Source organism: Taudactylus pleione, unplaced genomic scaffold, assembly GCF_031769625.1.
Source record: "Taudactylus pleione unplaced genomic scaffold, aTauple2 ptg000041l, whole genome shotgun sequence".
Taxonomy (NCBI): Eukaryota; Metazoa; Chordata; class Amphibia; order Anura; family Myobatrachidae; genus Taudactylus; species Taudactylus pleione.
This window is the reverse complement of record NW_028284443.1, coordinates 22,269,654-22,287,500: the sequence shown is the minus strand read 5'-3', so window position 1 is coordinate 22,287,500 and position 17,847 is coordinate 22,269,654. Positions and strand designations below refer to the sequence as shown.

Genomic DNA, 17,847 nt, shown 5'->3' with positions numbered 1-17,847 from the left:
TAATAAACCTACATGTGGTAAAATGAGTAACTTGCTACAGTATAATCAAAGTTATATTTGTGTTAAAAAAATATAGGTCCTACACACTGTATAGGTAGAAAGTACATCACAAGCTGAATATAATTTTTCCAGACTTATGGCCAGCATTTCATACAGCCACTTACCTACTAATTTTGTGATTATGGCTTATAAAGCCTTAAAAAGTAATTTACTGTATCTTTGCTATAAGAGAGGTCTATGCCGTTTAAGTCTAGTATGATGTACATGATATACATAGATTATCATTTAAATCAATAGCACAGAGCATCCTATGTAATACTGATCATTTCCGATAGTCGATAACAGGCTTATTTTTATTATGATTTTATTTTGCGCTTAAAATGACTGTCTTTTTTTTTGTAGTCCATTATTGTATTATTGTACAATTATTGTATTGTAGTCCCTACCACATCAACAAGAAAGTGCTACCACATATCTACCACCTTTTGTTAATTTTAGATGTACTGTAACTGCTTGTGCTTTGAAGACAATGGTTTTTAACTATAATTAGTAAAGGCCAAAGTAACTGCATCCATACAATCCTGTTTGTTTCTGCACTTGTCATGTAAGGAAACCAGCACTGCATTTCATAAATTACCGGAACAGATTTCTTTGGCTCACTGATGTATTTTCTTATCTGAATTGGATTAGAACAAACAGTGCTGTAAACTGAGGCAGTTTTTGGCAACATAACACTTTATAACATCACTAGATAACTGTTTGTACTGTAATTTGGACTTTTCATTATATCAATTGTATAATTTTACAGAAACCAACTGTCAGATATTAACAAGCCTATCAATACATTTCTAAATTCTGTACTGACATTGATGTAGTCATATCTGTTTACCACTTCTAAATGGCAACTGAGTGTTCACGCGAGGGTCAATAACAGGCCATAAACTCTGTGATATCCCAGAGATTAGAGCTTCTTATTGGTCATACCACTCGAATGTTAATGTATATGCATAATCCATCAGTATATGATTATTACCCTTTTATGGATGTTTTACTATTCATCTGGTCCTCACTGTGTTTCAATATGGAAATTGCATATTTCAAGCTTAAAACTAATGAAATTGCATACATTTTTATTGTAAACGCATGCATTGGCATAGCGTGGAGCTATGGCACCCCTAGCAATATAGTGCACAATTGGAGGGGGCATGGTCAGAATGTGGTAGTAAGATCAAGTGAAAAGAAAAACCATCAAGAGCAGTGTCAGGTTGGGGCATGAAGCAGCCACTGCAGTGGTACAGACCCAAGAAACTGCACCAAAGAGAAGGCAGAGGGGCAACCAAGTGCGGGTGTACGGACAGCCCACGGAAGACATATAAGCAGGCAGAACTGATATGAGGGGGCTTTCGCTGATGAAAGCTGTCGAATCTTACAGTCATCAGGGTTATCTCTGGTGGAAACATTCGCTGTCTTCATAGGGCAAACATGATTAAAATCAGATTTTGTACATGTCACTTCTGAACATCAGCCTTTGAGAAGCCATTAACTTCAGCAGAAATAGAGGAGGAAGATTATGAGTGAAGAGGGCAGTAATGGAAGAAGATGTGGGTAGTGTGAGAAGGACAAGAGAACAGTGAGCTGTAAGGGGCACAGGGGAAAACTGAGTGGTATGGGCTAATAGTAGAAGAAGGTGGGGGGGCATAAATACGGGAGGTAGAAGGAGTCAGACAAACACATAAACATGGAGATATAAAGGACACGCACAATGAAGAGATACAAAAACACATAAAATTAGAGAGAGACATTTAGGGAGAAAGGTATCGAGACACACAAAGAGGAGACACAGATGAGCACACACCAATGGGCAAAAGGAGGGGTGTTATAGAGCCATGCACATTGGGGGAGGGGAAATGGGGGGTACTGATATAAAAAGCTAGTACTGCACACAACCAGGAGAATCCTTCTGCAATAGGAAATAGCATTTATTCCTTAAATATAGAAAAACATAGTGGCCACTGAAAATAATGAAAAAATAAATACTGGTTGATGACTGTATGTTAGAAGCATCCAGTCTCCTACAATCAGCGAGTGTGCTCCTCTAGTATGATAGCAACAGGAAGAACATCTGCCGAGGAAATGCAGGAAGAGAGCATTGCATGTGGAGGAGTAGTAGAAGTGGTCCAGTCACGCTCTAAAGGTGCCTATGCACTTGGCGATGTGCTCACGATCCGACATTGTGTCCGATTTCCCCTTGAAGTCTCCCCAGCAGCTCCCTGTCACTCGTGGGCACGATTTGGTGTTAAAAACTCTCCAGTGTGACAAACGATCTATCGTGCCTCCTAACTATTCCAGTGCATCGTGAGTGAGATTGTCAGATCTGCCCTACAGCACGGCAGATCTGAAGATGCGATGTACGACCTGTGGGGACACGCATCGCATCGTGATCGTGAGTGGACACTCACGATTTGGGCATATTTTACACAATTTGTCGTCACGATGTGTCGGAATTGGGCAAATTGTGTAAAATATTGCTAAGTGTGTAGGCACCTTTAGCTCTCCTATATTTGACCAAAATATCCATATATTTGTTGGGAGAAATCTCTTCAATCCACCTTAAAGAAATGGAATAGCTCAATATATATAATTCAAACCATTTTTCGTTTATATTTGAGTCAAACACACCTGCACATATTGTTTTTTCTACAAGCTTGATCTTTTGCACAAAATAAGTAGACAATTAGTAGCACCTTTTTATCGTCTCTTAACACCACTCAGACATCCATCATGGAAAACTCCTTAGTTACTGCACATACAGGAGCCACGCTTTTTTGTTCCTGTATTTTAAGGTCTGGGACCCCATTTGAATGGATCTCCTGATATATTACTAATAGGAGATCCATTCAAATGAGCTCACCTCACAGATCATAAAATGGCCAAAACCAGGGAATACTGCTGTAGTATGGACCAGTAAAATTGAGTTTCACTTTACAAAGATATTGATAGTGGAAATAAGAGATCAGCATAAATAGATTTGCATGTGAAGGAAATGTAATAAACATATAAAATTGACAGACACATACTCTTTGGCTCAACACTCCAATGTCTTGTATTATTATAATATTAAAAAAAATAAGTACCTAAGCTATGGTGCTTTGGAAAATGGCATCTAAAATAATAATTGGTGAGATCAGAAACGGGGGTTGGCAGTGCTTAGACATTGGTTGCATTCAGCTAGGTCTGGAAAGTGGTCATAAATCGGTCGAAAAAAACTGTGTTTGTGTTGTATGTGTATACTTTTGTACATTACATAAAAGCAATTACCTGCATCATATAATTTTACCCATTATAAGTTACCACCATTGTGCAGATTCCATAATTGTCTTTGTTGTCTGCTGGTGGAAAAATATGCATATGTTTAGGTTTGACCAATTAAACCACCTGTTTGCTGGATATTTCAGCTGACATGTATCAAGTGAGTTTGAAAAGATTGTGGTCTGGGCTCTCACATTCTAATTCCATGTAATAGAACTTGGCATGCTGCCACTGTCTGATAGGCTGACAGGCAGTAGAAAATGAATAGCAATGTTTGTAAATCATCTTATTAGTAATTGGGGAATACGATATATATACAAAATGACTGGACATTTCATTTAATCATGCAATTATACCTGATCATTTTTTACATGTATAATAATAGAAGAAAAGTAGAACTAAAACAGCATCAATGACAAGGTTAACAATGTTCTTTTTACAAGATACAGTCTTCTTTGGCTTAATAATGCACTTGTGACAACTGTACAATAAAAATGAAACAAGTATAAATGGTTAGTAAGACTTGCCATGCTCCTCCCTACTGACTATATACAAACAAGCGATTCCCTTACAGGAACTGTCCCCTTCGGGAGTAATATTTACTTGGAAACCTTTTGAGTCAATGCATTTCCCACTGGGACATGACCAAAGGGTGAGACACTATCTCACCTACAAATAATTTTGCCTTGGGGTTCATGAATGTAGGGTAGAGGTCTTGTCTTAGGCATTTGAAGCATTGTAGAAGCAGCCTCACTGAGAAAGTCAGCAAGAATAAGGAACCTTTTACCGCTCCTCCCTAATGACTATATATAGAAATAAACATCTTTTATTTCTCCTCTCTATGTCTGGGTGAGACATGAGCATGTACTGCGACCGAGATGAATCAATTTCAATAAAATCCATGCAGCCATAAGCTAATCAATGAATTTAAACTGAGCTTAGCTATGTTTTTCTTTGTTGTTGTTTATGGCAGGTGCCTGTTTCAGTGGCCATGATGACTCCCCAGGTGATCACCCCTCAGCAGATGCAGCAGATACTTCAGCAGCAAGTACTGTCTCCACAGCAGCTCCAAGCACTCCTCCAGCAGCAGCAAGCCGTTATGTTACAACAGGTAATGTTGGTTACCTTCCTTCAACAGTTAATTTTGCCTGAGTGCTCGAATGTTAGGATTGAATAAGCCCTCTGTCATGTTTATCTCCTCTTCACCTTTTACAGCAGTGTATATCACACACAGAAAAATAATGTGCTGTCAGGTGATTGTTTACATTGTCATCTGAAACAGAACATTGCATTTCTAGACTTGTCAAAGCACACGAAGTGTCAAAGAGAGATGCAGAAGATTGTTGTTTTATGATATGTAACACATTACCACTTGTTTTCGTAATAATACGACTGAGGCAGTCAGAGAATTTTCCAGCTTTTTGCATTAAGTGGTCAAATACAGATCGGTTTCTTATATTAGAGAGAGGTATTGTGGCAGAGATTTATGAGCAGTGAATTGATATGTAGTAAAGAGTCAAGTGCTAAACTACAGGCAGTTGATTTTTTTTTTTAAATAATGAGATTACAAAGAAAGAATATCTGACACACATATAACAATATATTGCAAATATTTACTGATGACACTGTCACACCACACAATTATATCCCACTGGAAAAATTATAGATAATGAACTTCTAAAACTTTCTGTTCTCCTATATCATAGCAACAGTGTCTTACAGTATATTGTTGGGCTTTGCTCTGTATTTTACATTTAGGCTTTCATGTTGCATATGTTTACACTAATTTAGTATATATTTAAGAAATGTAAAAATAACTTTGTTTATAAAGAAAATGTAGACTACAGTAATTAGCATAAGTATGACATGACCATAGCTCACTGAGTAATGCCTTACTACATTTTGCTTTTGAAGCGGTCGACTTTAATTAGCTACCGCCTGTCCAGCGTTCTGTCCAGTTTACATCTCAACATTATATTTCCAAAAGCAATTAGAACTGTATATTTATATTGTTATGACACTGCTGACAGGGGCTTATTAAGAGATGGGGGGACCTGTGTGCAGACACCTCTCTCCATAGCGCAGTTGTGAGTCACCTCTGGCACTATGCCAGAGTCTACTGCTCATGCGCTTGTCACCAGTGATTTCTGTACTGCGCACTCGCAAATCTCCAGGAAAATGGCAGCCATGCCATTTTCCCTGTGATTCTTTCAGCGCCAGCCTGGTATTTCAGCGAGGTGAGTATACTAAATGAGTTCAAGGTATGCAGTGTGGGCCAGTGCACACCCTGCACCCATTATAGATATGCAACTGACATCTGACACTGCTGCCAATGGTTAGAGAACAATATGGCAACCACTCATCAAGTCAGACAATATTTTATAGATTTGCATGGAACAATGGATTTTAAATTATTTTTACTACTACTATTATTATTATTAGTAGTAGTAGTTCAATTTTGGAAACAAATTAAACAATGTCTGTGTGATATATATATATATATATATATATATATATATATATATATATATATATATATATAAAATCCAAGAATGATATTCCTTGAACTTGACCAAGTGGAAAGTGGAATACAATCCTCTACTCTACAGTCCATCAACATTTAAATACTCAATGTTATCAAAGCCTAGTTTAATAAGTAATTTCCCCCTCAGCACTGATACCGTATAGTAGTATTTACAGTACATGTGAAAATGAGTTATAAACAAATAAACGAAACACATTTACATAATATCACTACATTTTCAAAGATTCTGAGTTTAATTTTGCCCACCTGCAAAGTATTGTTGGCTTTTTGACAGTTTCATTCTTTTTTGGAATGTGATAGCTTGACAGTAGAAAATAACTGAAGCACTGACTTAGCTTTGGCCTCAGGCTGTTACCAGCTTCTCACTGTTTTATGTCACTTGATAATTGATAACACAACTGCAATTTACATGCAGCATATGCATACATGTTTAGGTGATACATAATGCACATATTTCAACAGCTCATCTCTACTAAATTGTTGCTTCTTAGAAAGGTCATTTTTAAAGGTGCTGAAAAACACATCTTAAAATCGCATTCCAGCATAGCAAAGCTTAGGTAATTTGTAATATATGAAACTTTTGCCTTTATTTATTAAAGTCAAAATGGTTTATTCAGCAACAACTACAAGAGTTTTACAAGAAACAGCAAGAGCAGTTACATCTTCAGCTTTTGCAGCAGCAGCAGCAACAGCAGCAGCAGCAGCAACAACAACAGCAACAGCAGCAGCAACAACAACAGCAACAACAACAACAGCAGCAGCAACAGCAACAACAGCAGCAGCAACAACAGCAACCACAGCAACACCCAGGAAAGCAAGCAAAAGAGGTTTGTACTTTCTCTTGTAATACAACTGAACATATATTTAAAATATGAAATTTAAAGGAGAGGTGTATTATTCACTATTTTCAAACTAATTTGATAAGCGAGAAAAACAATATATCGCGAGTGAATCACCAGTTTTGTACACCTATGTCATTGAACGATGTCATTCACAGACATATGAGGTCAGCCCTGCAGCACAGGTGACGCCAATATATCTGAAATATATTTTGGTGCATTTGTTTGTGTGTATGGGTGACCCGCCAACTGCTTGTACACTTGCAGCATGGACTGCCAACACTGACATCTCAACTGGGCAGGCAAATTTAAATGCCAACCCAGGTTGTATCAGACCAGACATGTCGATTTGTAAGTGTGTATTGGCTTACCATTCGGCCACATTATGTTGGTAAAATACTACTGTTGCAAGGAACTTTCCTGCAGAGGTAGGATTTCGGGGCACTCTTATTGAAGATAATCTAAAACATAACTTTTAATAATTACATAGGTACAAAATACAAAAAAAAAGACTACTACATATAAATTAATAGTTATGTTTTCCCAAGCAGAGTCAATACATCGCTAAGTAAAACAAGTAATAAATATTGTGTCTGTAATGTATATGTTTTACTTATGACTGGAGAATGGCAAAATATTGATATGATTCTGAGTAACAAATACTGTAGAACATTGGATCAATCCAGTTTCTGATTGTTACCATCAGATCATCCATATCATTCACTGCTTGGCACATGACAGGAAAGCAGAAACGATACACAGGCACTGCAGCTGCACTCTTGATCTCTTCTCAGTCTTCAACCACACTACTACATTCACCCAAGGGGGGTGGTGATTATACATTCTTCAACTATACCGTTTAGTTCTGTGCTAAGTACATATTTCACCAATGTGTGGCACGCAGATGTGCATAAGGTATTATCTCATAATCTATAGTTGTTCACAATGTATACTGGATTTATGTACACTCTGCAATTAAATGCACTGTTGAATATGTAAAACATTTGTTTACTACCTATGAAGTCTATGCACACTATTGTTGAAAGTTATTTATGTCATATACTGTGCTTTACCTGTATCACTATATGAGACTCGTTGCACGTTTTGCAGGTAGATATACTGTTAATACAAGATCTGGAGATTGATATTTGATACTGATGAATGCTGTGGTCACATGTTTGTACATAAATGTGAATAGAACCCTGATGCTAAAACTGTATTTGTAGGGTATTGTATGATACACTGTTTTCACCCCAGAACCCCAGAATCTGATTACAGAGACTCTCTCTATGTATGGTGTCTCAGTATCTGCCATCTATCAGTACCTCAATGTTTATTTTGTGCTTTCTAGTAACACAAACATACGCATTTAGTAGATAAACAAAAATTGGGAATGATCCAATGTTCTATAGTATTTATTACTCAGAAGCATATCAATATTCACTATTTTCCGGTCATAAGTCAGGAATGACAAACCTTACAGATACAATATTTAAAACAAATTTACTTAGTGATGTACAGACTCTGCTTGTGACAACATCACTAGTAATTTATATGTAGAAGTCTTTTTTCATATTTTTTACCTATGTAATTATTAAAAGTTATTTCTTCTTTCTATCCTGCCTCTGTGCAGGACAGATCCTTGTGATATGTATTGATTTGCATTACTCCAGAGGAGCACCACCAACAATCTTTATTTTCACATAGGGAATATATTCCCATTAAGTACAATAATTTGGTTTTCATATAACTTTTCATTTGCCCATCCTGTGAGGGATCATTCTTGTTTTCTTGCAAAATTCTGCAGTCCTCAGGGGCATAATCAAAAATGTCAAATTAGAGTAAATGATGACCATTAATGTAGAGGAGCAGATTTGAATGCAGTACTGTACATACAGGGAGGTATTGGTAATAAAAAAAGCTGGTAGTATTTGATTGGATGCTATAGGTAATTTTATATATTTCAACAAATGCACCATGGCACAGAAAGATGATTATAATATAATTATATATAATAATAATATACTTCTGCAGTGATGTACAGTATGCTGAGGCCTACCACGTGATGGAAATTCTTTTCTAATTGGTGGAAAGACACTTTAAATCTAATGTGAGAATAACCGAGCAAGCTTTCCGTCATGACTTAGGCTTTTCGACTGCTCTCGGTAATTGTTTATTTGTTGATTTCATGGATGGGAAGGAAACTTCAAAAAAGAAAAAAAGCTGCAGTGAAAAGACAGGGTAGGGATCAAACAGTGTATTTTAATGCCGTGCTTTAGATATCAAAATGTGACATGTTCTGTCACTCTGTGTAGTGTCTTTTAAGAGAGCATGTCACCACTACAAGGTGATGTACAATAGTGTAACAGACTAGATTTATTATATAAAATGCCTTACATTTGTTAGTACAGCTCTTGGCTTTCTGTGTGGAGGTAGGTTACATAAATTGAAATTTAAAGATTATACACTTCTCCAAGAGGTGGCATTGTGGTTAGCACTTCTCTATTGCAGTGCTGGGGCATTGAGGATCATTCTGACCTTTGGGGTATATATACTAAAGTATGGGTTTTTAGAAATGGAGATGTTGCCCATAGCAACCAATCAGATTCTACTTATCATTTATCTAGCACCTTCCAGAAGATAATAGCCAGAATTTGATTGGTTGCTATGGGCAACATCTCCACTTCTGTTTACCCACATGTTACTAAATATACCCCTTTAAATCATCGTGTTGTTATTTGGGTTTCCGTCTGTTGATCTGCTCGACTCCCACATTCCGAGACCAAAGTACGATAATTGACCTTTGACTGATTTGGCCATAGAAAATATGAGAGCATGTGTAACAATCAGTGGCGGATTTTGCCTAGGGGCTGCAGGGCTACAGCCCCTCCAGTAAAATCCACCACCTCACTGCAGTCCTTGACTGCACTGGCTACACTGTAACTGGCAGTGGCTTCCCATTGGAAGAGCTACCTGCCAGTCACATAAACAAAAGGCAGTCTCAGGGGGAGATGTCTCCTCCCTCTGGGACTGCCATTCCAGGCTGCTATTAGCAGAGAGCGGCTACCAGTAGGAAGCCGCTTCTCTGCCTTTCTGCCAGCCCTACCCGGTTCCTTGGGGCTGCAGACGATGCAGCCCTTTGGAAGCCAGTGATATGCACATGAGTAGTGCCCGCCGCTAGTACGCATGCCCCGGTACTGGCGTCTGTCAGATCAAGTGCACAGCCGCCAGGACCCGGCCAGGAGCAGCCGGGTGAGTGTTTTCGGTGGTGGCAGCCCCCCTCATCTAAGAGGGTAGGTGCCACCTCTGGTAACAATATATAAAAGATAATAATAGTGGCATTATAAATTGAACTCTGAAATAAACAAGTAAATTATTTTGAGGATAGTATAAATATCAACAATCTGTGTTTTCTGTAAATCCATAGCAATAGCCAAAGCATGACTTTAAACAGTAATGTAGTTTCCAAAACAGGTCGAAAGCAATCATATCTTATTTTACTAATCTATTTAGCTGTATATGTTACTAAGATTACCATTTGTTAGAATAAAACAATCAGCATGTTACCCAACTATAAAATTGCTGAAATATAATGATTTTTTTGCTTTATGATACAGTTCAAGAAGCATGCAAAGTTAGCTTATTGTTTAAAAATGGTTGAGTATAAATTTGAAAGTCATGGGCCCCTGATTAATGAACTGCTACTGGAGATTTGGACTGGCGAATAGAAAGTTAGTTTGATGTGCTCATAAATCAAGCTGACAAGCAAGCTTCTCAGGCCTACCCTGCACTTGTCGGTGGAATGCATCAAATGTAAACATAATGCTAATATAACATGTTGAAGTAGTTAAATTGATCAGCAGGTATTGTAGACATTGTCTTTAAGCTGCCCATTATGCAAACCTACAGGAAACAGTTCTGACCTCCTGAGGCTTTGTTTCTGTTTGGATTTGTGAATAGAATTTTAGACAGGCATCAACTACAGCATAGAAATTGTTCCCTTATTTCTCCTGAGGCTTTGGGCAATCCACATGACTTGCTCCATTATGCAGTCTGTTTTCCAGTGAGTGCATCAGAAGTTTCTCTTTTCCCCAAACTAAAAAGGAAAGGTCTTCTACAGCAGCTTGTCTCTTTCTGAAGTGTGACTGCCATCCTATATTCTCTGGAGTCCAGGGAACTCTGGTTTGTCTTGTAATGCCTCACAAAATTGGAAGTTATACTTTTTCTAATAATAGGGCAATTCTCTCTCTTCAATGCAGGGCTGGTTTAATGTATTCCAAACAGGAGAAAAGAAAGAGCTAACAGGCTATTGGAGTAAAAGCTACATCCCAATTTACTAATAGATCACTGGAGACTGCACTCATGGGCAGCTGTGGATTACACATGCATACTTTGAAAGACACATCTGCCTGTTAGAAACAGTTACCCTAGTATGCTACTTTTAGCTTATGTCAATGTATTTATTATATCACTGAAGATTATAAATCACACCTCTTTGAACTGGAACACAGCTTTTTACTTTATTATTTCTTTGCATTTTGGAAAATGTCATTTATCAGAACACTTAAAATAAAGACATAACAGTGATTTATTAGGGATATTTGTAATGCTGACAGATAGGTGTGTTTAGGGAGAATTACAAGCATGTTACCCACAGAGCCTTTTTTATTTTCTAAAAACATGCTTGAAAACAAAATGCTGCAGTACTGTTTATGACCAGCAGACAGGTAACGGAGCTGAAAAGATGTACGTTTATTATTCCAATTTCTTTTGCACAAATACTATATTGGGATGGAATTCATATCCAATGCACATTTTAAATGATAAAATAAGTGCTCATTGTGTATGATATACTTATGTAAAATACTAATTGAGAGTAATTGAGAGAAAGACAATTCCCCTACAGTTGTGAAATTTGCAATGCATGATTAACATTCTTCCTAAGCTGTAACTAGGGATGTGCTGCCCCCTAGGTGTAGGGCCAAAGGGGCAGTACCGGTACTGCCCAGTTGGCACCTGTATGTTACTTGTGGAGTGCCTAGAAGAGCACCCTGCAGCATGGAGAGCCCAAACAGTATATGCTTAGGACAAGCCAAGCATCCTGATCCCAGCCCACTCTTCAATTATGTCACGTGTGCTATAAATTTAATATAGTATATCTACAGTATGCTATTTACATTGAAACTTGCAGTGACACATTTTGTAAAATCACTTTTTTTTAAAGGATATTTCTATTAACTTCAGCCTGCAGAACACATACTACCCCAATTTGCGTAATATATTTTTGTCTTATGCGCCATTTTGTATGTAGAAAACCTTATGAGCAAGAGGCAGTCTTACGTAGTCACAGTAGAGTAGCGGTGTGTTCATGCAAAGTATCTCATGCAGCTGGGTGTAATTACGCACATTACGTGCATATGCGCCTGTCGGGATGCCTTTCTTTTGCACCTGCTACAAGGCTGATGTTTTTTGGTAAACTAGGTCCATATACTATTGATGTGAAGGTGCATTCATTTGTTTCCGCATGCACTAGATTCCTTCCATTTCTCTAGTGAAATTGTGATTTACTGTGAATTGCTTTGTACCTTGGTTCGCCCCCTGGAAATACATTCTCCGGATCTCCATGAAAAAATAGGTAAGGTTAACATTAAGAGAAGTGTATAGTGCAAACCCTTTCAGCTTGATAATTGTAAGGTTTTACACAAGAATCCCTATAAACCTGCATTAGGTTATACAAACTGGAAATTTCAAGAGTGTGACTCAGACTTCAGCATCTGCACTACCTACTAGAGATACAACCTCCACCCTCCCAACATGGCAAGTGAGCATAAGCATACCTCCCAAACATCCTCATTTTGGCAGTATAGTCCCACTTTTTGGGCACCCACAGGCTGCAGTGTCCTGTGGGAAAGGTTGGCTCTCTCTTACCATTGTTCTGCATAGTGCAGCATTCAAAATGTACCGAGAGAGGCTGGGAGAAGTGTGATGCAAAACAGGGGCGTATCGTCCCAAAGTGAGCCGTAAGGCACTCTCACAATGTCCCAAACATCCCTTCCTAAATGTTGGGAGGTATGACAAAATGATTGATAAACAGCATGTAGGGTGATTTTAATCAACCACAAGCACTTAAAATATTTCAAGTATATTATTTAGGTCAGAACACCATAGAACTACTTATAGTTGTCTTATTTTATTTTGAAGTTGTATGTTTATTGAATTAAATTGAGGGATTTTAAGACATAGAGGGGAATTCAATTAGAGGCGAAAAGCCATATTCGCCTGTGTTTTTGTGAAAAATTCTCCTAAAAAAAAATTCGCCAAATTCAATTCCAGGACAATTTTGCCTAAGTGGAAACAATTCTCCAAAAATGATTCTCCAATCAATAGCTGGTGAAAAGAAATGCAAAATCTTTATTTTGGGGTGCAAACGTGGGGAAACAACTCAGACCCCTTGGGACAGCCCCCCAAAAGACAAATACGCAAAAAAACAGAAACTAAAACCTAAGAACACCCCAAAAAAGACATGTCATTTTTGGGGTGAAAATTTAAAAAGTGGGGGGATAAACATTAAAAGTAGCGAAAAAGACTTCTTGGGGGACCACAAGTATGGGTCAGGTGTTTTTGGGATTGCAGGTGCATGCAGCAGGTGGATTTTTCACATTTTTTAAAAGTTCACTTTAGAGACATAAAAACATGATAGTACCCATTTTCAAGCACCCCAAATTTGACAGGACTACTTATTTTCACCAAAAAATACAGCTTTATGCCATTCTTCACCACTTTTACAAAGACGCTAATAGCAAGCAATTTACACAACTTAAGTACGCAAAATAGTTTTATTAGGGCTATTAGTACACATCTATATTGATTCCCTATGTTAGAGCATCTTTTTCTGGGGTACAGACTGATTTCCCCAATTCTTTCAGTACTTTTCACCTGTTCCGCATTCGACTATTTCCGTTTTTGCCTGTTTTGCAATTGAATTAGATGAAAAGCGGGGACAAGCACGGAATAAATTCGCCTCTGAAACAGGCGAATAAAGCGAACAGTCGGACAGGTGAAAACTTTGCCTCTAATTGAATATGGCTCATACTCTTTATACTGTCCTGTATCAATGCCAGGTTCTAATTTTCTTGTTATATTAATGTTTGCCCTTGGTAATGTATATTGATTTAAATAAGACTGTGAACATTAGGAGTTCAAAACAGATCTGCAAATACAATACAGTATATTGTAAAAGTAGAAATTCATTCTGTTACTTTGTAAGCAACAGTGAACTAATAATTTAGTTGATGGTTTCTCTCTTATACAGTGTTTCTATCTTATTTGTTAGCAGCAACAGTTAGCAGCCCAACAGCTTGTCTTCCAGCAGCAGCTCCTTCAAATGCAGCAACTGCAGCAACAACAGCATCTGCTCAATCTTCAACGGCAGGGACTTATTTCTATCCCGCCAAACCAGTCAGCTCTTCCGGTTCAGTCCCTACCACAAGGTAGGATCAACACTTATCTTCTGCTATCTATTATTTGCAACTGGTATTGGGCTCTAATTTTATGTACAAAGTGTTTAGAATGTGAATATAAAGCAAAAAACATATAATTTAGATTACTGTTTTATGGCGACATCTAAAAATTCTGCATAATATTTATCGACAGTAAAAAATAATGTTGTGTTTTAAATATAGGTGCTTAGTCTACCAGAGGGAGACTCACAAATTTTGAGAGATCAGAAAACCCTCTCTAATTCAGGACACTATTCGACAAGTATGGTTGAGAATAATTAGTGTGACCCTATTAGATCCTATATCAATTAACTTTATTTCACCTACTTGCATGCTGAATTCCAGCCATTTGGAGAACTTTCATTTTAATTTGAACTATTTCAAATCAGTAGCTTTTACTATCACCATGGATCAGGAGTCAATTAAGGGTCTATGACACTCCTCCCAGTTTATATGACATCCTACTCATATCACATACTTCTGGGGCTTTCTGCATAGAGCCTTCTCCCAGATGTTCAAATTCCAATTTCCCTACTATGCTTTAAAAACTGCAGGCAGAACTGGCCTGGAATGCAAAGACTTTCTCCTTGATGTAAAGGATTGGTGGGATCAAGATGAATGTCCTCCCAAGGGTTCTGGATCTTCTACAAACACTTCCTATTTTGATTACCCTTTTCTGGTATACCAACCTAGAAAGCATAGTGAGGGATTTTGTGTGGTAGGACACCATCCTCGTTTTAAGCAAAAGGTTCTGTATAGGCATTAGCATGTAGGGAGCCTGCAACTTCTGCATTTTCTACCTCATTATCATGCAGAATCCTGCAGTGCACCACAGCTGGGAAAACCAAGAAATGAATGGCCATTGAAGCTGTTTCTCTCCTGGCCATGATGCCTGGGTTGCCCTGGCTCCCTAGGGTTCCTTCTGTATGCCATCCATTGCTAGGTCTTCGCTGTGGTAGCATAAATTGAGATATCCACTTATTTCATTCAGACTGTCCTTATTGAACCCTAATTTGGGAATCTAGGCCTTCCCTATAGGTTTATGTATGTCTTTGCTTGAATTGTTGTGTTAGAGTGGGACTACCTGGGTCAACTAACTAGGAGTTTCCTCTGGGGTCCTGAGTTTCAAAGTTATCCAATATAAGTGAAACCTACCTAATAGAGAAGTTTGGTGATGCCTCCAGCTTGAACACATTCTCTCGGATTTGAACATAAGTGTTGCAGTGAGAATAGTGGTTTCACATCTTTTGAGAATATATGCCTGGCTGCCTCTTGTCCTCCACATTCCCTGTTCCCCATATATAAACTTCTTGTATAGCATCTGTTTTCCACTAGACCAAAATTCACAAGAGATTAGGAGAGTGATTTGAGAAATCTGGTGGGAGAAAATGATTAATCACATTTTTAAGCATTGCTATTGCTTCCTCATTGTCAGTAGTTGAAACCCATCACAATGTTTTATCCAGATGGTATACGTGTTCCGGCCAGGATGGGTATGGGATGCCGGAGCACGGGATCCCAGCGGACAGAATCCCAACACTGGCATCCCGACAGGGTTAGAATACCGACACTTGTTCATAAGTATTCTAACACTCTCCCTACCCTAACCCACCCTCCCCAGTGCCTGACTCTAACCTTCCCCCTAGTGCCTAATCCTAACCTTCCCCTACCCACACCCTAAATATAACCCTCCCCCTTAGTGCATAACCCCTAATGCTAACCCTCCCCCCAACCCCCTACTTACCTTCAGGATCCCAGTGGTCGGGATGCTGGTGCCGGCATTCTGAGCCCAGGAATACCCGAGGTCAGGATATTGACCGCATCTCATCCCAGTCTCCTAGTGAAAATGTATCTGGGAGACCTCAACATGTAATGATGTAATTGGGACATCACTACACATTTAGTGGGATTGTCCCATGCTCCTCACATACTGGAACACAGTAATTGCCACTGCCAAGCTTTATCTGCTCTCATGCCCTTTCTTTTGGTGGCTAAATATTTTACACAGGCCACAAGCTCAGTGCAAAGACAATGTTATGTCATAATCTCAGTGTCTCTAAGGCAGTTATTCCTGTTCATTGTCGGCCCACACAATACCTATCTATGTCTGAGTGATGCGTCAGGTTGAATAATCATATGTTCATGGAAGATGCCACCACATCATTGACTTATAGATATCAGAAATACAGTGCGTTCTGGACTTTAAAGAAACAGATTACAATGGAGCACCTAGTCTGGGGAAATGGTGGGGTCAACATTGACAAAACCGAGCCTCCAAACCTCCACTAATTGCCCCATTATGGTAAGGTTGAAGACTCTGTGGACAGACCCCCTATTGACAGATGAGGCTGTTCCAGAAGGATTCCCTCCCCTCCCACCCTCTTTTACTTGTTACCTTTGCCTTCCATCCTATTTTTTATTTTATTACTCTTACTGTCTGTCTATATTCGTTTTCATTAGTATTTTGTTAACTGTTGTCTGTGAAATTGTACCGATGACCATACATGTTTTATTTGCAATCCAACCTGGCTTTGGATGTTCACTGTGTTACTGTATTTGCTTTGTTTTTGACTTTTGTATTATTACATGTCATTGGTTCTTAAATAAAGAATGCAAAAATATAAAAATTAGAAATAATAGGCTGACATGTTTTGTTCTATGCCTAATATTTAGAACACCACCATTATTATTTAATATATTATTAAGTCTAATCATACTATGCAAGATGTCATAAGTAGAAGTTAGTCTAGGATTCTAAAGGCATTGTTTCGTTTTGTAGCTGGTTTAAGCCCTGCTGAGATCCAGCAATTGTGGAAAGAGGTGACTGGAGTTCACAACATGGAAGACAATGGTATTAAACACGGAGGGCTAGACCTCACTACTAACAATTCCTCTTCTTCTACCTCCTCCACCACTTCCAAAGCATCACCACCAATAACTCATCATTCCTTAGTGAATGGACAGTCTTCAGTGCTAAATGCAAGACGAGACAGGTAATTCTGATTAGTGTGGATGCCTGCTATAGAAATAGCTATATGCAAATGTATAAAGGATGTTTATTTACATTTTCCAGCAGGAACATGCTGTAACTAAATATTGGCTTGTCATTGTTTTTATTTCTACAAGTTAGCAATTGTAATATATTTGAATTACTTATGTAATTTATTTTAAAGAAACATGAAGTTCAAGCTTTTTCTTTTTATATTTGTTTTGTGGTGCAGGATAGTGTTATCTGATTTTTTATGTTCAATTGTCGCATAAAGATATTCCTGCGGGAGATGGTAAGGGTCATTTATGAACTGCAAACGTTACAAAACACAGAGCAGTGTGTGACTTTACTACTACTGTTCTGGAAATGCATGAAGTTTTACGTGGAATCACAGTTTTCTGCCATTGGAACAAGTACAATTTAGGCATATGAGTACCACCAGTTTTGCCAAACATGCAAAAATTGCCTCTTTCATTTAGATGAAGTGATGGAGAATCACATTTATAGGTATTTTTCCTGCTTTGTGTCAGAGTGCATTTTGTGTCTCCATTAAATGACTGGACACCACAGACGTGGTCTTGTGCTTTTAACTTGCCAAATTTTGAACTGTCAATTTGCACTTTTGCAGGAAAGCACATTTCGAGATCCATTTCAATCATTGTATTA

General features: G+C 38.2%; 1 protein-coding gene across 9 annotated transcripts in view; it reads left to right on the top strand.

Moving 5' to 3' along the window:
• FOXP2 (forkhead box P2) overlaps positions 1–17,847 on the top strand; it is a 265,428-nt gene that overhangs the window by 146,136 nt on the left and 101,445 nt on the right. For 3 of the 9 annotated variants that reach the window (XM_088457698.1, XM_088457691.1, XM_088457692.1), the window contains exons 4-7: positions 4,283–4,420; positions 6,454–6,681; positions 14,027–14,183; positions 16,972–17,185. In XM_088457698.1, the coding sequence (XP_088313824.1) occupies positions 4,283–4,420; positions 6,454–6,681; positions 14,027–14,183; positions 16,972–17,185 (737 nt within the window). The remainder of the gene's footprint in view (positions 1–4,282; positions 4,421–6,453; positions 6,682–14,026; positions 14,184–16,971; positions 17,186–17,847) is intronic. The other 6 variants (XM_088457699.1, XM_088457694.1, XM_088457697.1 and 3 more) reach the window with 5 other exon arrangements.